General features: G+C 54.6%; 1 protein-coding gene across 4 annotated transcripts in view; it reads left to right on the forward strand.

Annotated features, from left to right (window-relative positions):
• The window catches only part of ZMIZ1 (zinc finger MIZ-type containing 1), a 191,507-nt gene that overhangs the window by 137,683 nt on the left and 30,056 nt on the right, over positions 1 to 23,768 (forward strand). For all 4 annotated transcript variants that reach the window (XM_061161918.1, XM_061161920.1, XM_061161917.1 and 1 more), the window contains one exon: positions 17,232 to 17,376. In XM_061161918.1, the coding sequence (XP_061017901.1) occupies positions 17,232 to 17,376 (145 nt within the window). The remainder of the gene's footprint in view (positions 1 to 17,231; positions 17,377 to 23,768) is intronic.

Genomic DNA, 23,768 nt, shown 5'->3' on the forward strand with positions numbered 1-23,768 from the left:
TGAGGACACTTAACTCTCAGAGCCCAGGTTCCTGGTGAAGCTGGCTTGAGCCCACGTGTGCCAGCCTTCTAGTCTGTGCAACCTGACATCCTGTAAAGCAGAAGGCAGTCCAGGGTGCCCAGGCTCTCCCCAGTCCAGGTGTCATGGAGGTCCCCTGCGTGCTTGTCCTCTTTCAGAGTCTCAGGAGGGGGCCCCATCTACAGTTGGTATATTTAAAAACCTTTTTTTTTTTTGGTCATGCCTTACATGCAGGATCTTAGTTCCCCAACCAGGGATTGAACCTGTGCCCCCTGCTTTTAGGCACAGAGTCTTCACCACTGGACCTCCAGGGAAGTCCCTAGGGTTGGTATATTTAGAACCCAAAGCTCTGTCGGCTGTCTCAGTGCTGCCCTGCACTGGGAGGGGCTGGGGCGACTCTGGGGCGCCCCTGTGTACCTGGCACCCACCTTGGCACTGGCATTGAAGGGTCCAGTCCAGAGGGGGAGCGGGTCACAGGGTGTCTGCACACTGGTGGTCTCTGCCTCCCCAGCTGATATGCCCTCACATGCCCCGTCCCCGGGCCTTGCTCCTGCTGCGCGTCTGCTGGGTAAACCAGGTGTTCAGTGGGGAGACGGGGAGTTCAAAACCGCAACAACCTGGACTCAAGCTGTGTCTGCCACGTCACGCTTTGTGCCATCCTAACCTCTTGAGTTTTGCTCCTTTTTCTTTAAAACGAGAGTGTCTGCCCTGCTGGACAACTCGACGGTAGCAGTGACCATGTTATCAGATAACCGCTGCTGTTATCCTTGGCCTCAGAGAAGGAGGGGTCCAGCCTTCACTGAGCATTTGTAATATGCAGAGCTTAGAGCTGGGCATTTGAAGGCTGCCTCGTTTGACCCTTCACCACAACCCTGAAAAAAGCAGCTACCACTGTGTCTGCGATGTCCTACACAGGAGCCAGAGCCCCATGTGGATGGTCATACTCAAATGTAATGAAGTAACATTAAATACAGTGTAAAACTCCGCTCCTCGGGGCAGCAGCGTGTTCCAAATGCTTAGTAGCCATGCGTGGCTCATGGCCCCTCTTCTGGGCAGCGCAGAGATGGAACATTTCCATCACTGCAGGAGTTCTGTTGGACAGGCTGCCCTGTGTTGCCATTCCCTTTCGTGGGTGTGAAGTTGAGACCTAGATCAGTGACATGTCATACTGAGGGTCCCAGCTGGTGGAGTGGGAGCTGGGATGCAAGCCTGGGCCCCTCAGGTGTAGGAAGCATTGAGCTCTCCTCTGTTGCCAGCCCACATATCTCCTCACACGCCCTCCATGGGCCCCTCCAGGCCAAGGACTGTGTCTCCTCTGCACCCCAGTGCCCATCCCATGACCTAGACCAGACTGGGCATCTAGGGCAGTGCTTGCCGAGAGGATGATGGAATGAATGACCGAGTGAGCACTGCCTGATGAAACTTGGGGCATGCTTCACTCCCCTCCTGCAGGAGGACGTGCAGAGCCAGCTGCTGAGGAGTGATGGATGGCCCCTCTCCCGAGATAAATGTGGCAGTCAAGGTAATCGGATTGTGTGTGACGGTCTCATTTGTAGGCGAGGGTAGGAAGCGCCCAGCCATGCCTCGCCCCAGCCGCCCATATTAGTTTAATCAAATGCCCAGTATCTCAATGACTGGGCCCCAGTGATGGATGATGTGAGCTTTGCTAAATGCTGTTGCCCTGTCAAGCCCAGCTTCTCAAGGCCCTGCCAGGCTCCAAGGCTCTCTCATTTGTTTTTTCTTGCTTGGTTATCTCCGAGTGGGGCAAGGAGGAGGGGGCTAGGGCTCTTCCGTCTGTCTTAATTCTCTGGCTTTTCATGGAGGAGGAGGAAGTGGCTGGAGCTGGGTGATGAGTGAGATGGAGTCACCTTCTGCCTCTTCTGAGAAGCCTTCCTGGGTGGCTGCAGGCAGTCTTGGGGAGCCTGACTCCCCAGAGCCCTTTAATCTAGGACTCGCCAAGAACTCTGTGCCCTCTGTCTTGTGCAGACACTCCCCTCCCCTGTGATAGCCTTTTCGCCCATCTCGAGGGGTATATCAGAAGTTATTCACTTTAATGTTGAAAAATTCTCAACTTCCTTGTTAGTGATTGTTGTGTCCTCTTTGAGAGTCTTCCTTAGTCCTAGGGTCATGGAGATATTCCATCTTCATGGAAGGGGTTTCTTCCCATATACCATCTTCCAGGCAATGTATTATTTTGCTTATTTTGGTCTGTGGTGTGAGGTAGGGATCAAGTTTCCAGTCCAGTCATTCTGGGCTCTGTGTGCCCCAGACCAGGCTGAGTCCTCAGTTGAGACAAGGGGTGCAAAAAGCACATTCCTGTCTTCTAGGAACAACGATCCGTTTGAGCTGAAACTTGTATTCTGAAAAAGGAGGCTGAGCTCAGCATGTATAACATGCCACCCTCTGGGTCAAGGTGGGGTCTGCCCCTGCAGACCCATGCCCAGGCCCATGCCAGGCACTCCTGGTGATGTTGATCGTCACCTGTGTGTCAAGTATTGTTCTAGGCACCGGGGATGTGGCAGTGAATACAGCACACAGGAAAAAAGGAAGACCTTTTGCTCTAGTGCAGGGAGTGGGGCATCAGATGAGACATGAAATAAAAAAGTAGAAGGCAGTAAGTGCCACAGAGAAGGATTGAGCAGGGGAGGGTAATAGAGTCAGATGGTGGTGTAGGTATTGCCACTTACAAGCTCGAAAGGCCAGGGAAGCCCTCCCTGAATAAGCCGGTAAGGGCTGAACCACGTGAATATCCAGGGCAGGAAACTTCCAGGCAGATGGTGTAAAGACCGCAATACATGTCAATGACAGAACAATTCTGGAAGGAAAACCAAAGCCACGAGCACGATTTCCCTGGTGGGAGGAACTGAGCTACAAGACTGGGGAGTTGGGACTGTGTTTTTTAGAACCTATCTTGTTTCTACTTCTGTATATTTTTAATCACACGCACACACTACTTCTTCAAAAACTACCATTGAAAAGTAAAGAAGGGAGGGTGTGTAAGTGTTAACAGCAAGGTGGAACTATCAGATGTAATAGCAAAACTGTGGAGTCGAAGGCCGACAGATGTGGGTCCTAATCCCTCTATCTGAAATATTAGCTTTCTAAGGAGACTATGTATGCATTATTTAGGTAAATAAAAGTCATTTTATTAATTAGAAATAAGTAGATCTCACTCAGTTGTTCTGGCTGGTTTTTGTTGGGCAGGTTCAACCTCTCTGAGCACCAGTTTCCTCCTGGAAAACAGGGGTAGTGATACTGCCATCACAGGATTGTTGGGAAAATGGATGGAGAAAAAGAGTGTGTCAAGTTTCTGCCTGGCCTGGACTTGACCTTCCCGAAGGCATGTCCCTGCATGACCTGGCCCTCTGCAGAGCAGAGGCAGAGACTCCTGTCCTCAGATTCTCCGAAAGCTGCAGGAAGGCCCGGGCTCTGCATTCTGGCTCCCTCAGAGGCAGATGATTTGCTCTGAACCCCGAGACCAATGGCCATCCAAGACCCCGTGGCCTGCCAGCCCGTCAGAGGCCCCTCAGCTCGACCAACAAGAGCCTGCTTGGCTGGGACCAGCCTGTCTTCTCCAGCTGGTCATCTGGCTCCGACACCCCTCCCTGCTCCCTGTCTCCTTCTCTCTGGGTGCTGTGTTCATTTTTTCATGGCTTCTCTCAGAGGCAGAAGGCAGAATGCCGTTTCCTGCAGGGAGAGAGCAGGCGCTGGAGCAGGGAGGAGGGAGGGAGGCAGCGCTGCGTGGTGATTAAACACTGCAGAGGCCTAAACAAATGATGACTCCCTCCCCCAGCTGCTCTGGGAGAGAAGCAGGGAGCCGGCCTGAACTGCAGATGGCCCAGGCTGCTGTCAGCCCCCGCCTGCCTACTTGGAGCTGCCCTGAGGGCTGTTTCCTGGGAGCCGTAGGAGCCATGCTGAGTCCTGCAGGAGTCAGCTCAGTCCTGATGGCCCCCAGGAGGCAAGCCCCCAGGCAGGGAGGTCTCAGGGCCACACAGATAACATGCTAGTGATTGGTGGAGGGAAGACCGTTATGAGGAGGCAGCTGTATCAGTAGCTTCCTCTTGAAGTGTCGCCCTGAGTGAGATGGTGTGTGCAAAGTGGCCAGGACAGCGCCCAGTCTGCATCAAGTTCTCCGTCCACAGGAGCACTGTCAAGGTTGCCCTGTTGGGCTTCCCTGGCAGTCTAGTGTTTAAGACTCCGAGCTCCCACTGCAGGATATGCAGGTTTAATCCCTTGTCAGGGAACTAAGATCCCACATGCCATGTGGCCAAGTGTATATGACCTATTTTGGCCAGTTACACCTTCAGAGCAGCTGGGTGAGACAGGTTGACATGCAGGTGAGGAAACTGAGGTACGCACATCTGCTAGGGTATTGCCCAGGACCACGCAGTTCACATAGTAGATCAAACCCAGGCCCACCCACTCCTGACTCTCTGCCCAGTTTTCTTTCTCCTGGCCTGATGCCTGGAAGAGAGTCCAGGGTCAAACCTCCAGAGCCTTGAACACAACGATCAGGGGGAATCAGTAGTGTGGTCAGAGGCCACCTGTCAGTCACTCAGTCCTCCTGGCCAGAGAGCTTGTGTGAAGGGGAGAGAGGGAGGAAGCCCTTCCCGCCCCCGCCCCGACTCATGCAGCAAATGGCAACTGAGCTTAACCATCAGTCTAGGGCAGTGGTTCTCAAACTGGGGTCCCCAGCCCAGCAGCCTCAGCACCACTCGAGACCTGGTTAGAAATGCAAATTCTTAAATTCTACCCCAGACCCACTGAATGAGAAGCCCCACCAAGAGTGAGACCCAACACTCTGGGTTTGAACAAGCCTTCCAGATGCTTCTGATGCACAGGCGGGACCAAGAACCCCTGACCTGGAAACCCCGGTGCTTCGGTCCTGCCCTGGGACCTCACCATCCAGGCCACACTTACCTAGACATCACCCAGGTGTGCTACACTCCGAGTGACAGGTGCAGCCAGGAAGTGCTTGATGTAAATGGAATTCTTATAAATGATTCTTATTTTCATTGCAACGAGGCAGCTGGATATTTAAAGAAACCTCACAGAGAATCATTTCATCACATAAAGGCGCTTCTGCAAGGAGAAAACTCCTCTTGCATTTCCTGCCCCGCTTCCCCCAAAGTGTTCTATAAATTCTGTCTCTGTGTCAGGTTTTCTTTGAATGGTGTTTACCTATACATAAATAAAACAAGTAGACAGCATGCTATAAGAATGGCAGATAGTCTCCAAAATACATCAGGGACCCCTGCCGTTTAGAAAGAGAGCCCCTTGGAACAAATGGAAGCCAGTTTAGTGTTTGGGGGCAGTTGGGTCATCCACTCCCAACCCCTGCTGAGCACCTGGAGGGGATCGTGATAGCCAGGCATGGGTGGTTTCCAGAGTTCCAGCAAACACCCACACTCAGGGGTTCTCAGAAAGAGTGGAGTGGCCAGTTAGGAAGCTAAGACATAGATACTTTGAAATGTTCCACAGTTGGCTGCCCTTGCTGGATAAGGGGGTAAGAGAAAACCCTGCCACACAGTTCTGGATAGGGAACCCACTGGAAGGTTGTCATCTCCCATGGTGTAGGGTCAGGAAGTAGCATCTGACTGTGCCACCAAATGCCACCTATGGGGCCCGGTCAGGTACCCTGATTTCCAGAGTGACTACAGCTGGAGTGGCCTGTCACCTCTCTAAGCCATCTGCCCAGTGCTTGGGCCTCCCCCTCATAAGCGTGGACCTGGGAGCAGCAGGTAGGGACCACTGTCTGCATTTCTTGCACCAGGAACTTGAGATCCTTTGAGGTTAAGCACGTCACTCATTCAGGGGAAGAAGGGAGTGGGGTGGGGTCCAAATAGTTGGAGGCAGGAGAGCTGGAGTTCTGGTGAGCAGCTTTTTCCAGAATCTGCTCTTTCTGAAAGAGCAGTGAGTGACATGAACCCAACTCCCAGTGGTCAAGGATCACGAGCAAAGTGCTGCCTGCCCCCACATCTCTGTCCTGCCCCTGTCACAACACCATAGGTCCCCTTGGCCACTCTTTAGGGCTGGGAGGTTTTCCAGATGGTTTCTCTATAGAAACCCTGGGGCTCTGAAACAAAGCAGTCAACCCTGGCTTTATGAGCCCAGACTGGGTGCAAGGAAACTGCCATTTGAGGGTCCTTGGGGCTGTCCCTGGCTCCTGGCTCCCACGGGAAGAGCCAAGGGCCTGAGATTGGACATGGGGGCTGGAGCCGAGGGAGAGAGCACTCAGACTCATGGCCTTCTGGCCCTCTGCAAAGGTGGAAGGCTGTGTGTTTGGTCTCAGGGGTCTGATCGGCCCTAGGAAGGGCCTGGCCCCACATCGACCTCTCCTTCTTAAACTGGGAGCAGGAGGACGCAGCCAAGCAGAGTACACAGCTGGGAGGCCTCAGGAAAGTAAAGTGCCCAGGGAAGAAGTTGATTCCTGTATCCCCTCCATACCCTTGGGCTCCCTGAGTGGGGAGCAGCAGGCAGCAATGTTTAACCCCCAGGAGAAGCTGTCCATGGAGCAGAGGACAGCTGTCCAAGGGGCCAGCAGGAATGAGGGGCGTGGTCTCTGCCAGCAGGCAGGTGGGTGTGGCTCCCATCTTGTCTTGCAAATGCACTGGGAATATCACCCCAGGGCTGGTGGCTTGGGCAGACCATCCTCACCACCTGGGCCTCCCCTCCTCCTGGACCTGGATCTCCTCCACCCTGCTCCAAGGCTACCTCAGAATGAGATGAGGTAGGGAGACTCTTGGCTCTCAGTTCACACCACTCCCCAGCCCCCATGGATATTCTGGTCCATGCTTGAGTAGCCAGAGAGGTCTGTCCTGTTGGAACTCAGGTTCTCCCTGAATCTGGGGTCAAGTGCACAGAGGCCTCGTGGCCTCGGCCCATTGTGGAAGTGGCTCAGAGCACCTCCCCTTCTCAGAACACTTGCTTTGCTACTAACGCTGCATAATTTTCAACTGAGATGGTCTAGATCCCCCACACTCAGCCCACCACCAGCAAATATCCCAGGTAAGATGAGAGGATCCTGCCTTAGTCCTGGCCTGCCACAAGCTCAGGTGTGTCCGAGCCAGATTAGCTAGCTTCTCTGTGACCCCTTATCTCTAAGATGGGAGCTGTGACTTCCCCACCATCAGGTGGCTTATAAAAGTCCAAGGGGGCAAAGAGTGTGTGAGCCAGTGCCCCTACGGGGTTCTGTACATGGTAGCAGTGCCTTACCAGCTGTTCTCTGCAAATAGCAATGCTTTGGCTGTTGCCCCATCCAGGCCCATCCCTCAGACTGGTAGGTCTACAGGGCACCCCCGAGAAGAAAGGTGTTGTCTTTCTGATGAAACCTCCTACCCCACCTTGAGCTTGTTTCAGGTGTCTTTCCAATTGAATCTGAGCTATTCACAAGGCCCAGAGGGTGGTGTGAGGTGGACAAGGAATTTTCAGGGATGGGATTTTCCTAAAGTTCACGGACAGGTTCAACCTGTCTGACTTCTCTTGGGTCCCAGAGCATCCTCCTCCATGAGGTTGCCTGACGGACAGCAGAACTGGTTTGGGAATCAGCTGTCCATAGCTCCAGATTCCCCAGAGTTCAGTTCCCAGGGTGAGTTCACAGGCTTGGAGACTCCCGGCTCCTGCCAGCCCAGGCAGCCCTTGGGGAGAGGGGGTGGGAACATTGGTGGAGCCTTCCCAAGTGAGGGACAGCCCAGAGGCCCTCTCCTGCCTGCCTGGACCACAGGACTGCAGGTGGGAGGATCTGCTCGGGGAAGCAGGTAGGGCTGGGTGGGCCGAGCCACAGGCCTCTCTGCAAATCCTGGGACCGGGCACCGCCCTCCTTGGTCGATCTCTCTGCACGTGAGTGTGGGTGGGTGAGGGGCAGCCAGGAAGAGCTGGAGAGGAACAGGGTCACTCACAGCCAAAGGGCCAGTCGTCAATCCTTCCTTGTTTTGACTTTCTTTCCCACAGTGATGGGAGATGACAGAGCTGGCCGCAAAGTGTGGGAATGATCTAGAAATGCCAGAAGCGGTTGAAACTCAGGACAGTGTGCTGCTACTGCTGCTGCTGGTGCCAGCGCGATGATGCAGCCATTTTGCAGGAGAGCAGGGTTTTCCCTCAAGGAAAACATCTCTGGTTTTATGTTTTAGGGGTCAGCTGTCAGGGTCACCCAAGTTCAACCTACAACCTCCCCCCCCCGCCCCCACTCCAGGGAATAACATTTTCTGTAACCACGGGGAGGTTCTCACCCGTCAGTAGTCCCAGTTGCTGAGGCTGTCGAGTCTTTCCCGCCCACCTGCCCACCCACCCACATCTCCGGGCCCTGTGCACACTGGCGTTTGCAGGACCAAGAGGAGGGGATCAGGAGGGGTCCTCTGGGGACAGGGCTGATTCGTGGGGAACAGATTTTAGAAGGCACAAGCTCTCACCTTTCTTTTACATAAGGCCCAGAGAGGGAAGGAAGTTACCCGAGGTCACACAGGAAGCTGGTAGCAGACCAGGGACAGTGCACTGGGGTGCTGCCGAATCTTGGGAGTGGGAGGTGGGTGGGAGGCATCTCCCGGGGATGTGCCTTCTCTCAGATAGGTGACATCACTGACGTGGGGGTGAAAGGGAAAGCATCCCAGACCAGCAGTGGAGATGCTGCTTGGACCACCTCTTGGGCCTCCATTTCTGCTGTATAAGACACGGACAACCTCATCCTTGGCCAGCCCCTTGCTGGGCGCTGTGAGGCTGCAGTGAGGCAGAGGGCACCAGTCGGTTGGGAAAGCAAAAGGCCTGTCCGTGTGCCATTCCATGATCCCATTAGGTCCTCCCCATCCGTAGTGCGGTGCTCTCACCTCATTTCACAGATACACATGTGGCCTCAGGCTGCCCGCTGGGTCAGTGGCCACACAGAACAGATGCCTGAGTTCCTGAGGTCAGACAACCACAGCCCCCAGCCCTGAGTCACTGCCCCCAGCCCTGACGTTCTGTGGTCACGTGCATCCTGTGCCATTTCTTGGGAGGAGGTGATCCAAGAGCACTGGCAGGGAGGGGCCCTTTCTCTGTTTCTGGGGCACCCAGCAATGGTGGACCCACAGAGGAGGACAGGCAGGTAGTTCTAGGGACAGCTTTCTTCTCAGGGGTCGTGGATCAGAGCAGGAATCCTGAACTTGGCTCCTGTCCCGCCTCTTGCTGGACACACAGGGACATAGGGACTGAAGAGGGGCCGAGGGTCTGCCCGCCGCCCAGGCACTCTGCAGGCAGGAATCCACCCAGATTAGCCCCCTGCACTGCATGGCCTCAGCTGAGTCAGAGTGAGTGGCTACTGGGACTTATTCCATGGGGGCCCTGGTCTGCCCAATTCAGAGTGTCTGGCAGAGAAAAACATTGGATGTGGTTCCCACTGGGTGCTAGGGAGTAGCACCACCCAGGGTGCACCCGGTGTGAAGAAAGTGGTGTAAGAGGGGTCCAGGGCATATAAGCCTTCTTTGTGATCCTCCTGGAGATGGGTGAAAGAAATTGTATTTTATTTGAGCTACAGTATATAGATGGGGAGACAGAGAAACCTCTTAACAACAACAGAAAGAGTAACAGTTTATTCTTATAGTCCTTCCTATATGCTCAGCATCATGTGCGTGTGTGTGTCCTAAGTCGCTTCAGTTCAGTTCAGTTACTTCAGTGGTATCCAAATCTTTGCGACCCTATAGACTGTAGCCTGCCGGGCTCCTCTGTCCATGGGATTCTCCAAGCAAGAGTACTGGAGTGGGTTGCCACACCCTCCTCCAGGGGATCTTCCCGACCCAGGGATTGAACCCTCATCTCCTGTTGCTCCTGCATTGCAGGTGAATTCTTTATCACTGAGCCACTGGGGAAGCCTGCTCAGCATCACACTAGCATTTTATGTGTATCAGCTTGTTTAATCCTCATGATGGCTTCGGAGGTAGGTACTATTTATTGTCCCCATTTTACCGAAAGGGGAACATGAGCACTGAGAGGTTAAGTAACTTGCCCATGGTCGCACCACTGCTAAGTGGCTGAGCAGGGATTTGAACCCAGGTGGCCTGACTGGAGCCTGTGCTCTTAGCCACTCTGCCTTCTAAAAGCAGGAGAGAGCACTTCACCGCTTCCAGTTCCCAGCTGAGACTCTGGCATAAGACTTGCCATCTTGCAGATGTGGTTTAAATCTCAGGCCCTTCCTTCATGTTAGGGCTCCTCACACCAGGCCTGTGGCTTCCCAGTTTACAGATGAGACGGAGAGGCCAGCCCAGGCTGGCATCGTCATCTCAGCAGCCCCCTTCACCCATCTCTCTTGGGCCCTCACCGTTCCTCCTTTTCTCTGCCCAGATCTGCAGAGTAGAAGAACCCTGGTCCCCAGGCACAGGCAGGAGTCCTCATTGTTTTTCCCCCTCCCAAGCTTCCTTGGGCAGTGGTCCCAGGCAGGACCCCATGTTTTGGGAGATAAAAGAAGGTCAGAAGGTAGGAGGGTGTAGCCTAAGTCTAGGAGGCAGAAGGAGGAGCAGCAGCTGCATCTCCAGGGAGTCTGGGATGAGATGCTCTAGGAAGGCCCTTTGTCATCCTGGGTGTGACGGACGCATCAACATGAACACCAGTGCCCACAGCTGGCCCTTCTGCATTAATGAAAGGGTGTTGTTTCTGTCATCTGCTTACCTTTCGTTCCCTAATTTGGAGTGGCTGGCTGATGGGTGTGCATGTCACAATCAGGTGTCACTTGACTTGGTGGTAGGTTTTGTTTGATGACAGCAGCAGCCTGGACACATGGTGAATCAGATTCCACTCAGGGCTGGTGCTCCTGGAACTGGGTCCCTGACCCTGAGGAATGGGGAGCTGCTGGCAGGCTTGAAAGCTACAGGGTGCCGGGTCATGGGTATGACCCTGATCGATTGGGTCTCAGATGCAGTGTGTCCAGTGTCTGTCTGTCTTGCCTGTCTTCTGAGCACTGGGTAATGTCGATGCGATACATTTTCATCTGTTAGTTGTGTGTTGGCTTCATAGCCCGTGCTGGGTGCCAGGGTTGCAGAAGCGAACCCCTGGAATCCCATCCTGGCCCTCCGGGTTCACGCTCTCACTGTAGAACCACCCCACCCCCAACTGCCCCTGGGGTAGCCTGACTCTCAGTGAAATCAGCATGTTTTCTGGGCCTCTGCCGTCTCCCAGGCCCTGTGCAGCCTCCGGGGACACAGACTGGAAAGAGGTGAACAGCATACATTTGTGGAAAAATTCCTCTGGCCACCTTGTAGCGTGTGGGTTGGCAGGAGGAGGGACTGGAGACTGAGATAAATGATAGAACGCACTTGTCATCATTCAGGAGAGAAAGGACGGCGCTGCAGAAGGTGATTGGAACAGGCAAGAAGCAGAGGCGACAGACTGCAAAGATAATCAGGCTGCAGTGGCCCAAGGGTGGGGCGGGGTGGGGTGCCTGTCTTACCGAGGTGGCTTGAGGTGATCCTGGGGAATTCAAGTGGATCTGGGAACAGGAACTCAGTTGTGGTAGGGAGGAAAGGAGGAGAGGGGGGAGGAGCCCAGCATGGAGGACTGGTTCTTCTGCCCTGACTCACCAGGCACGGCCCGTGGCCAGGCTTCCCTGCTGGGAGAGGGACCACTGAGCTCCTGCTGCCACTTCAGAGGGTCTTGTGTGGATGGAGTAAGCTAATGTATGGAAGCGTTTTGAAAATGTATCAGTAGTATATTTCATTGAACAGTGAACTCCATTTGCATGTTCCCAGGGGCCCTTTCTGCCACACTCTGACTCTTCCTCTCCAGCCCCCCCGCTAAAGCACGATTGGAGGGGCTGCTGCCTGGCAGATATGCCTCCTGGGCACCCCTGAGCCCTGCCTCATCCTTGAGTCTCAGAAGCCCTCCTTCAGCACACTCACACACTCAGAGTTCCTCTGTTCTGCAGCAGCCTTTTAGCCGCTAAGATGCTCTTTGATACTTAATACCCCTTTGTTTCATTTTGCGTGTAGCTTCCCCAGGCTGCAGCACATTTGATAATTCTTCTGCTTGGCCCGTACATCCAGGTCTCTGTACCCTCCTCCCCAGACGGCCTTTTATCCTCCCCACATTCCCCCCACCCCCCACCCACCCCAGCTGTTCCCATCCCTTCCCCATTCCCAGACCTTACCAGGACTGAATATCCTGGCCTCTCACTGTCTGAATATCCCTCTGCTTGCCTTCATACGGAACAAACGCCTTTTGTGTGTGTGTGTGTGTGTGTGTGTCCACATGACTTCCTGTGGTTTCTGGCTGCTTTTTAAGCCCCAGCTCTGCCTGGCAAGGGACAGTTTTTTTGCATGTGCCCAGGCGAGCTCATCTGCCCCTTTGATGCTCTGACTCCCAGACCTCAGCCTCTGCCTCCCCTCCACCCATAAGTGACTCATTGTCTGCCGGTTACTCTGCTGGTGTGGAGGTTACAGCTCCACCCTCCCTACCTGGAGCCCCGATGGTTCCCAGATCCAGCCATGCAGCCCCTTCCTTCTGCCACCTCTCTCGGGTAAGACTGGCAGCCCCGCAGTAGTTCATCGGATCAGCCCAGCCTGGGCATCTCTTCTGCCGGGAGCTACAGGCAGAAGCAAACACACAGGGCCTGTCACTGTTTCCAGGCAGGCCGCATCTCAGACAAGACTGGACTAAGATGCCCCAGAGCTTCGCGCCAGACCTCCCCTCATTTCTACATCTGGTTTCCTTTTACTTGTCTCTAAAGGACATGGTGCTGGCTGCCAGCTGTAGGGGCAGAAGCCAGGGAGCTCTTGGGGAGCAAATCTCAGGAACTTGGCTCTCCCCCAGAGCCCATCCTCAGATCTGCATCCTGTGTCCTCTGTGATCCTCAGACCCCGAGTTCATTTCCACTCCACCTTACCATCTCACCCTCTGGTGCAGGGGCCCCTAGACATATCTGCTGGGTCCCAGGAATAGGAGACAGCCCCCTTTGTCACACACACCACTATTTGATGTACCGCTGGGAAAGAAAAACACACCACCAGTCACACGGTGCTACGGCCTCGACTGTAAGACGCGTGCTGCTGGCAGATGACTTAGTTGTTTAAGCCCATGGAACCCTGGTGTCCCCTGTGGTTTCCTGGATAAGCTGCAGAAGCACATGCAGGCAGTGGGAGTGCGAAAGGGCAACCTCCCTGGCTGGAATCCGCTTTCTCTTCCACTCACCCCCTGGGGCTGCTGCTCTATGGTCAGAGGTGGACAGAGACACCAAAGCCCATCCTCGCTTATCTACCAACCAAGGTCAATAATACTGATCATCATTGTAGCAAACATACATAGAACACCTACTATGTGCCTGATGCTGTTCCTTCACTTCATGGTGGTAACTGAGCACCTGCCCAGCATCCTGACAGCTGGTCTGTGATACAGGGAGTAGAATTACTGCCACCGCCATTTAGAGATGAGGGAGCTGAGACACAGGAACTTAGCTGACTTGCTCAAGGTCTCGCATGGGGGGTAGAGACCGAGCTGGGATGATTGTGGAGTCCGTACCTCACCCGCTATCCGGGTGCCATGTGAAGGCCGAGGTAGGTATGCGATTGAGCAGGGCTTGTGAGTGCGATTTTTCTGGGGCTGCTGTGAGTTACAGGGTCATTTGGGCCTCCACCAACCCTCCTTCTCTTTTGGCCTCTGCTTGGATGTTCCACCAACCCTCCCTCTCTTTTGGTTGACTAACAGCACCGGTTTACAGCTTACGTCCACTCTCTGAGGTGGGCAGCTCCTATAAAAATCTGTTTCACAGATTGGGAAACTGAGCTCCAAGCAGTGAAGCAGCCTGCGTGAAATCTCCCAGCTAGAGAGCATCAGGGCACAGTTCAAGCCCGGTCTGTGGAACCCCAGAGCCAGGACACTTAGTCATCACGTCCACGGCATGCTCACCATTGTCCCCTCTCCTCCCCTCCCCAGGAGTATTGTAGACATTGGTGTCACCTCATCAGAGAGGCATACTCAATTCAGCCATGTACAGACAGCCCAGATCCAGGCATAGCCACAGACGCACACCCAGACATTCACCCTGCCAGGCTGTCTTTCTGTCATTGTATAATCCCCTGCCTGCCTCTGTCTGTCTGTCCTCCTGAGTCTCTGGTTTTGTGGCTGCAAATCCCCATGTGTTATCACTAACCAGCATTTGCCTCGGAACGGCTTGTGTTGGCTTGCAGCGTGATGAGAGCCTGCCCTGTGTCTCTCCACTCTGCGTCTGCCCGCGTGGCCTCTGCCAGCTGGCCGCTCAGGCCGAGGGGGTGACGGGTGGTGCCTCCCTCGCTCCCTGTCCTTTCCCTCTTGGTTGTAGGAATGCGGCTGTCCTGGCATCTGTGTTGTGTCGGGGCCGCCTAATACCCACATCACATCTGCTCACAGCATCCCAGGCCCCTCTACACCACTCCCTTTATTCTCTCTACGGAAAACCACTCTGCTAGCAATAGGAGGACAAGGGCCGTCCTTGACCAAATGGGGGAGTGGCTTGTGACATTGGAGGAAAGCTCCGAATGCCCCCGAGGTGCCCCCAGCCCCTCCCATGGCTCGGTGGCCCCCCAGAAGGAGCGCGGGCCAGGAGGGGCAGCCGTGGGCAGGGCAGGCAGCAGGCGGCACCATCTGCGGCCATCCTTTGTGCTGGCAGCCGAGCGGCCCCTCCATCGCTGTGATCCTCTGGGCCTCGTGCTTGGCGTGCAAATGAGGTTCCAGATGCCCGGTGCCCCCCCGCACAAGAAGCGGTAACTAGGGGCCTGGGAGAAGAATGGAGCAATCTGGAAATCCATTTCTGTTTGTTCCAGCCTCGATGAATAGGCCGCTTCCCCCTCCAGCTGCGGCAGATGTGTGCTGGGCACCCGTGTCGGGGGCGTTTTGCCGTGGTTTCTGGGCAGACAAAAGCCAGGGCGGGGGCCTCTCCTCTCTGGCAGTCTCCTCCCTGAGCAGGCGGTGGCATCGTGAGGCCCCCCCGAGGGGGCAGAATGCAGCCCTTAATCAGCTCTGCCACTGATCCCTGCGCGTGGAGGGAGAAACAGGTGCCCTGTTGGGAAGGGCACAGATTGTATGTCAACCTCGCGTGCCTCTTTGAGCATCTTTGCCCACCGCACAGGCCAGGCAAACATACTCGGCGATGCTGGTGGGACCCCTCACCATCCCACCCCATCCCCACAAGAACCACCGCCCTTCCTTCTGGGGACCCTTTGGTCCCCCGCAGGCCCCAGGGAGCGTGAGCACCTCCCTCCTAGCCAGCACTCAGCACGGCTGGATGGACAGTGTTCTCCTGCTGGTCCTAAAAGCTGCCTGCTGGCCCGTGCCCACCCGGTGAGGGGTAGGAAAGAGCCTGCTGCCCCTCAAGATGCCAGGCCCCACTCCACACTCCTGATAGAGCCTCCCTGGGCCAGGGGCCCACGCAGAGCCTGGCAGGGTCTCAGAGGGTCCCCAGCCTGCCTCTCCGGGCCTTGGGCTACTAGGGGAGCCTATCCAAGGTCTGGGTGGTTTGAGCTGGCAGCACTGTGCCGTCTCTCCAGGGCCTCGTGTGTCTCTGCCTCTTCCCCCATCGCCTGCTGAACACGGTAAAGGGCGTGACTCAGAAGAAGCAGGAGGAGTTTCTCATTGAGTCAGGGCACTGGAGACCGTGGCCACCTGGTTTGGGCCCCCCCTTTTTTTTTAAATATTGATTTATTTGGCTATGTTGGGTCTTAGTTGCCCTGTGACATGTGGGATCTTAGTTCCCTGACCAGGGATCAAACCCACATCCACTGCATTGGCAGGCGGGGATTTAAACCACTAGACCACCAGGGAAGTCCCAGTTTGGGCCTTTTGACGAGTTTTATCTCCTCCCCCACACTCTGGTTCAGCCTTGGGCTTCACCCACCAGAATACACAGTGGGGGCACCATCTGTGTGTCTGCCCCTGCCCGCAGTGGTTGCTGTGAGCGAGTGACTTCCTCTGTCTGAGCCTCGGTCCGCTTATCTGTAGAATGGGGAGAACAGCTGATACCGTGGATTACAGGGGATGGATTCAAGAAAAGGACACACAGGCGTGTTGCACAGTGCTCAGATGGCTGAGCCTGGAGATGAGCTAGTGGGCTCTGCATCCTGCCCTGCTTCAGAAGGCTCCTGACCCCCTGACTGGGTCAACTCCTTGGAACTGTCAGATCCGTCTGACTGATTACTGATGGCAGGAGTGGGGCATTGGCTGGGCTGTGATCGACCCATTTTGCTTCCGCAGTCTCCGCAGTTTCCCCTTCTGCCCCTGACCACAGCCCTGGAGGAAAGACAGAGCGTGAGTCATGACTTCTCTTTCCCTGCCAGCAAACTGAGGCCCAGAGAGGGTCTGTGAGCTCCTTAGGATCACACAGCGAGGTGGTGACCACCCAGCCTTCCTGACTTCTGACTCCTTCCCCTAACCTCAGCTTTTAAGGACGGCCCAGAAACACTGACCTTGAGGGTGCTTCTGGCCTCTGGTGGCCTCACTGGCACAGTTCAGGATGAAGGAAAGTCGTTCTCTCATCCCCCAACACCTAGCTTATTCTGGTGGCGTTTCCTGGTTTCTGAGGCCTCCTCAGGCCTGGATGTGAAGGGTTCTCTTCTGCTCCTGCCTTTGGCGCCCCCCGGCAGACTCTGGCTCGGTCCCTGCCCCAACCCTGAGCCACTCTGTGCCCTGGAAATCCTTTGTCCTTTCAAGCGTCTGTGCCCAGTAGCACAGGGACCCATCACAGGTTTGCCCGGAAGGTGGGTGTACCCGTGTTCTTCCGGGCACTTTGGGGGGGAAGGAGAACTCTGCAAGCACTCCTGGGAACAGCAACAGGTTCTAGGAAGGAGCCAGATTTTGTTTATACCTTGTGATTTCGGGGTCCCACTCATGGGGAGGAAGCTATGTTAGCCGACTGTCCAGAGTCCAGGGGTGTGGGCCTCCCTGAGATGTGTGGGGGCAACCAGCAGGTCCTAACCTGGGCATACGCCAGTCTGTTCCTGGCCTCCGGCCTCGCCTTGGCCCTGCCTCTGCAGTCCTCTCCATTGTCTTGACTCTGCCCTCTTTGCCGTTATACTCTGCCCTCCTCTGATCTTCTCCTTCAGCAACAGCAGCTTTTCGGTCCTCTTTCCTTCAGGCGTTAATCCCACTGTCTAGGCAAGAATACTGGTGTCAAGGTGGGGGCAAAGCCAGCGTGAGGAGCGCCCAGCCTGGGTGGGCAAGGTGGGCCAGGCGCGGCGGGGCGCAGTGGCCAGTCACAAGCTCGCTGACCATGCTGTCCTTCCTTGCAGCGCTGCTGTCCTCCTGGTGCGAGGAGCTCGGCCGCCTGCTGCTGCTCCGACATCAGAAGAGCCGCCAGAGCGACCCCCCCGGGAAACTCCCCATGCAGCCCCCCCTCAACTCCATGAGCTCCATGAAACCCACTCTGTCGCACAGGTGAGTGGGTGTGCACCACCCGGGGTGGGGCCGGGCGCTGCTTGGGCGGGTGCTGGACAGCCATCCCTCGGGCCCCCGGGTCTCCTTGGGCACGCCCCCAGGTGAGAGAACTGGGGTGGGGGCCCCTGAATAGTCAGGAGGACAGCACATTTTCTAAAATCCGGGTGTCGTATTTTAAATCCTCATGGGTGAGTTGTCCCCCATCAAAACAGAAGTTGAAAGCACCGTCTTATCCAGCCTGACTGCTTGATCCCTTCGGTGGAGAGCTGTCTCTCCTTTAGGTTCTAGGCTTTCAGCAGAAAGTTAGCGTCCCTAAACCCAGAGCCTTCCCTCTTTCCTGAGCAGAGTCATAGTCAGGGCTGGAAGGGATTCCGGAAGGTCACTGGGCTGGGTGGGGGTCAAGCCCAGGCCACCCAGGCAGGAGTCAAGGGTGGCTGGGCCTTCAACACAGGGGCAGGGCCATGGAAACCCAGCGTCACAGGTGATAACTGGGCTTGTCAGAGGCACCAGGCACTGAGGAACTGGCCAGTTCGCCCTCCACCAACCCCAGAAGGAGCACGTGGTCAGGACCGGCAAGTGTCCTAGTTAATTATCTCTCAGGTCCCTCGCTGAGCAGGGCTCTTCTCTCGGAGCGCTCTGCAGGCTGACCCTGGAACAGCAGGGCCTGCTGTGCTGTCTGCTCTCCCAGCGCGAGTCCTGCTGACCACAGGGAGGGGCATTTGCAGTCGGCGCTCAACACTCATTACGCAGCCTGACCGCGGCACCTGCAGCCTAGAGCGCACTGCAGGAGACCTGGGTCACACCATCAAGGCGCTGCCAGGAAGTCGGGTACTGGCCATGCTCATAAATCGAATTAGAGTCAATTGATTATTGGAGCCAGAAGGGGCGCTTAGAGCTCCTCGGGTCCAGCACCTGCTCGGGCAGGATGGGGGTTGGTTCCCTGCCTCACTCTGAAGCGCTTTTCACCACCTAGCCCCCCACCCCTTCTCAGAGTCACTGCCTCATCGCACCGTCGGTCTGACAGCTCAGACGCTTAGAGCAGCCCCCTTCTGTGTGTGTTTCTGGGGGTGGGAAACTATTGGCCTTTTGTGCCAGGGTAGTTTCTTATGGTGCAGGACTTTGTAAGGCATGTCTTGGTTCCTGCCCACTTAGTTCCTATAGTGACCCCCCAGGCATTTCTAAAGGACCCTCACACATCTAGAGGACAGAGATATCACTTGTGGTTGAGAACCACCACTCTTGAGGCCAAACCCTCCTTCATCTACCTTCCCCCGCTTGACCCCGGCTGGGCTAGAAGCCACAGGTCTTCTCCGGCTGAATGCTGCCAGCCACTGAGCGCAGGCGGTGCAATCCAAGCCACACACTTTGCATTTACCCTTGTTACCTTTTCGCTCCTTAACTCTCTGTCCTGCCAGAATCATCTAGAGCTGCTGCTGCTGATGGCAGGCCAGCTCCTCTGGAGACCTGCCACAGACCTGCCTGGCCATGACCACAGCCAGCCCTTGGCCAGGTCTTTGCTGAGTTGAGCTGAAAGCGTGAGACTGCCTGGTTTTGGGGTTAAACAGATGAAGGGGGTCTCTGCTCCAGGAGCTGATTCTCGCTGGTTGGAGAAGAAAGACTCGGTGAGACAAAACTGGGAGCTGACAGATCAAGGCAGAGCTAGGGTTTGGTGATAGGTTAGCTTTGGGGTTCTCTAGGAGGAAGGTGGCCAGGCTGAGACAGTCAAGAGGCTGCCCAGAGGAGGTGGACCTTGACCTTGAAGGACTTGGATGGCATTCCAGAGTTCGAACTGGCTTTTTAGAGAAATGCTGTGACTGAAGAGCCGCTGTGCTGCCACCCCCGCTTCAGCTTCCCGTGCCTGCCCATGGGGTGCTAGACAGGGCAAAGCAGTGGCCTCTGAGAGAAGGGAGAACTCTGCCTGCGGGTGGACTTGCTAAGTGTTGGTGAAGAGCAGCACAGCAAGGCGATGGGCGTTCTGGACAATATCCTTCGCTCCAGTGGCAGAACTGGGAGGGAAACCTCAGAGTGGGACAGTGACTTCCCCAAGAACACACAGCCAGGAAGGGGCAGGGCAGTGAACCACACACAGCGCTCTGCCCTTCACCCTCCTCCCCGCTGGCCATTCAAGACCAGTGACATGGTTTCTAGTCATTAACCCGATCCTGATCCACACCTCGCCCCATGTCCCAATTTATAGTGGGGCAGGTGAGACCAGAAAGAAGTGTCATCTGTTGAACAAGGCCCAACCCACGTCCCTTCAGGCCAGAGCTGTTCCGAGGACTTTGTGGCCTGTGATTGGAGAGTGGCTGCTCTCTGCCTATAACTTCGTGAATTTCCTCCAGGTGGAGAGTCTCTCATTTTTAGAGAAACCCCACTGGGGCGCCTCACCTTCTGAGTCCCTCCTGTAATTTCCCAAATGAGAAGGAAAGGAAGTGGGAGAGAAAGTCAGGTACTGTCACAGGAGGAAACTCTATGCCTGCCCTCCTCCACAGTTGTGTCGGGTGACTTAGAGGGAGGAAGCACCTCTCTGCCTTTCATTAAGGAAACCTTGGGTGGGGGGTGAGCTTAGGGACCCTGCGTGTTCATGATTCGGTACTTGGAGGTGTGTGGCTGTTTGAAGACGCAGGGGTCTTTGTCTGAGTTCTCTGAGGACAAGCAAACAGGAAAGGGTGAAGGAGCCGGGATGCTCGAAGTCCCGGGCTGTTGGGTGGGGAAGCTGTGACTGTTGTGTTTCTGTAGTTCAGGCATCACAGTCACATCCATTACAGGCCATGGAGGTCAGCACTGCAGCATCACTGTGAGTCGGAGCCTGTGCCTCTGACCTCTGGAACCAGCTTCTGAGCATGTCGGCAGTTGGGAGGAACCCTGGGTACCCACATGTCTGGCTCGAGCTCAGTGGTCTGTGGAGCACTGTGGGTTCGTCCCTGTCTGGTCCTGACCACTGAGCTGTCGACGGGCCGTCCTTCCACTCTCCAGATGCCCACAGAGCACTGCAGAGAAGGGACCCGGGAAAGGTCAGTCCAGGGCAACCCAGACTTGACGCCTACAAAGATTTCTGCCTTCTCTCATATTTTTAATGAGTAACTCAAAAAGCCATTGTGATTACCACATTGTCCTTATGCAAATCAGTGCCACGAAGGTAATTGAAAGCCTAATAAATCTTGTTTACACTCTTAATTTGATTACAATCAAAGTCCACCAGAGCTGGGGAAGCCTCCAAGACCAAGGGGTGCCACCCTGCCTCTTCCAGGAGAGGGGTTTGCAGCTCCCGGAGGGGAGTCTCCTGGGAGGGGCCTTGGGGCTCCCCTTGGGTCCTGGGCAGGCCCAGGGCTGCTGTCTGTGCAGCGGGTGGGGTACATGCCCTGGAGCCAAGCTGCTGGGCATCTAGTTTCAGCTCTGCTGTCTCCTAGGTGGGTTACTTTGGGCTCTTCTGTAACCTCTCTCTCTGCCTCAGTTTCCTCATGTGTAAAAATGGAACAACCACAGCACAGGACTTAACAACACACTTGTCACCATGCCTGGGCACAGGTCACTCCATGGACTAGTCATTATTCTCTGAACCCTCAGCCAGGTGCCACCAGACTCAAATGTCCTCTTTCACAGCCAGCTAACAAAGAGGGGATCAAGTAAAGCTGACCCCCTGGTGCTTGTCTTTCCTTGGTACCATCACACCGCCTTCACCACTTTCATTTTTAGCCTTTTTTTTTTGCACAGCCACACCAAAAGCTCAGTTTGTTATAGATCCCCCTCTTACCCCCAGGAAAAAAGAAGCAATGAAAGGGAGGTTGGAGAATCTATAAATCCTGCTCCATCAGTTCCAGATTGCCAAGATGCAAGGATCTTTTCCTTTCCTCCTTCCTCTGGAAAAAATTTAAAACCCTCTAATATGCAGTTAGCTGCACAAGTTCCTCTCTGAGTTTCACCGCAGGGAGGGAAGGAAGCGGTCCCCAGTAATTGTGATGATAGAGAGCGCTGTTAATGGTCCCCCTAAATTAAAGAGGGTGGGAGCTTCAGCTCCTCACTGGCTTGGTGTTTCATTAGTGGTAACGCTACAGCCTTGCACAGAGACGGGACCAATATAGCCAGATCAGGGAAATTAATTAGGGTCTGACAATACCCTTAATAGGAATTTGTTATTTCCCCCAAATAAAGTGGCTGTTAGAAGTGCAAGGGAAGAAATAACTCAGCCCTCCCTTTTTCTTCCCTCCATGAATGTCTGTGTAGATACTTTCACAGGAGGTGCCCAAGAACTGACAGTCATAGGTCCCTCTTTACTCATTTTCTCAAATTTAGCAAACATCGGTCAGTGCCCATGGGGCTGGCAAACAGACAGATAAACTGTCTGTAACTGCAGTGTGAAGAGCTCTTCGTAAAATATATGAAAAAAAAGCGCTGAAGGAACAGAGGAAAATGCCCTTGGTGTTCTGCATTGGAGAGTCACAGAAGAGAACATCCAGGCTGGGCTTCAAAGTACAGATAGGAGTTTGCTAGATAGAGAAAGAAGGCAGAGGGACACTGAGGAAAGCCTCAGAGGCTTGGAACACAAGTTCAACAGGCAGGAATGCTAATAACACCCCCTCCCATTGATAGCGTATTTGCAAAACTTCTAAGTGCCATCATTGGATCATCAGATAAACATGAGTACTTTCATCCCATTTGAGCTGGAGAAATGGAGAGAAAGGTATAGGTACAGCTGAGCAGAGATTGACTGCGAGGCACTGGGCTTTGTATTTGTATGTTTCATCCTAAAAGAGTATTAGTCCCACTTTACAAATGAGAACATTGAGGCTGACTTAAGTAACATTTCTCAGGTCTTAGGAATCATCAGTGGCCAACCATAGTCAAGGTTTGACCTCAAAGAATCTTAAGTTCAGAGCCTAGATAGTTAACCACTGGACTGAGAGGCCTCCCTCTGCCATTTGAACATTAGCTAAAAAAAGTTTAGTCAGAGCCCTTGAATATTTGCCAATACACTCAGTCCAGGACAAAGCTAGTGATGTGATGTATTAAAGTGTTTTCCCTGGGACACTGTTTGGGTTTCGTCTGCAGCCAGTCTTTGAAGCATAACTTCATGTCCCCTCTATGCCCTCACTGGATGGCTTCTGAAAGACAACTTCCCCAAGAATTTTTGGGAAGCACTGCCCCTTCTTGGAGCGCTCATGGACTTCTGGATTGCCTTTGTAATGTGTGCTTGCTTGCGTCATTGCCATCTTTGTAAAGGGAGGTGCCACCTTACCTGACCCTAAGCTCCCTGTTGTTCACATGTTAAGTCATATCTGACTCTTTGCCACCCGATGGACTGCAGCACGCCACACTTCCCTGTCCTTCACCATCTCCTGGAGTTTGCTCAATCTCACATCCATTGAGCTAGTGATGCCTTCCAACCATCTCATCCTCTGTTGTCCCCTTCTCCTCCTGCCTTCAATCTTTCCCGGCATCAGGGTCTTTTCCAATGAATCAGTTCTTTGCATCAGGTGGCCAAAGTATTGAAGCTTCAGCTCCAGCATCCGTCTTTCCAATGAATATTCAGGGTTAATTTCCTTTAGCATTGGCCAGACCCACTGTCAACCTTGTCCTCAATTAGCCCTGTGATACTATGAGCCTCAGATCCTATGAGAGGCATCTGTTGAGCCCACTTCAAGGGATCACATGGGTTCTTGGGTGAAAGTCACTTCACACAGTTCGTTGCATGTAAAAGCCTCTCAGTGAATCATAATAACGATACTAGCAGCCAGTAGTTTCAGGGTGCGGGAGGTGAGCTGGGCTTTGCCTTACCCATGTGAGCTCACTAAATCCTCATGACTGCCTCTGAGAGAGGGGCTATTCTTGTCCCTGGGCGTGGTGAGGGGTGGCCGCAGTGGACACGGAGGCATCGTGAGAGTGTAGCCACTTCATTAGCTTTCCTCTGTCCCCCTCTCTGGAGGGTAGGGCCTCTCCCTTCCTGAGTGGCAGTGGAGTCACAAGAGCACTGCAGGTGGTCAGCAGTCAGGCTGAATGAGTGAATGCATCCATTCATTCTCAGACATTGCTCTGGGGGCTGGCACAGAGGGGTGGTGTTTCTCTTTGGCACTTTGGTTAGTAGAGGCTTCCTGAGCCCTGCAGGTGTGTGAAGACACCATGCCAGGCACAGGTAGCCGGAGAACTCAGGGCTCCTGGGGCAGAAGGAAAAGGGCAGGGGGATACTCGGGCCCCAAGCATATGAGGAGCAAGTGGAGCTCAGGTCAGTGGACATGGTGAGGGCTTCCTGCTAGAGGCGGCCTTTGGAGGAAGAGCCTAAAGATGAGTGACATGTTTCAAGGTAAGGATGGAGCATCCCAGGCCTACATCTGGAGGCCCAGAGGTAAGGGAGTGGCTGCCCTGGGCTGGGAGTTGCTCGGCAGGTAGAACACTGC

This window comes from Dama dama, chromosome 15 (assembly GCF_033118175.1).
Source record: "Dama dama isolate Ldn47 chromosome 15, ASM3311817v1, whole genome shotgun sequence".
Taxonomy (NCBI): domain Eukaryota; kingdom Metazoa; phylum Chordata; class Mammalia; order Artiodactyla; family Cervidae; genus Dama; species Dama dama.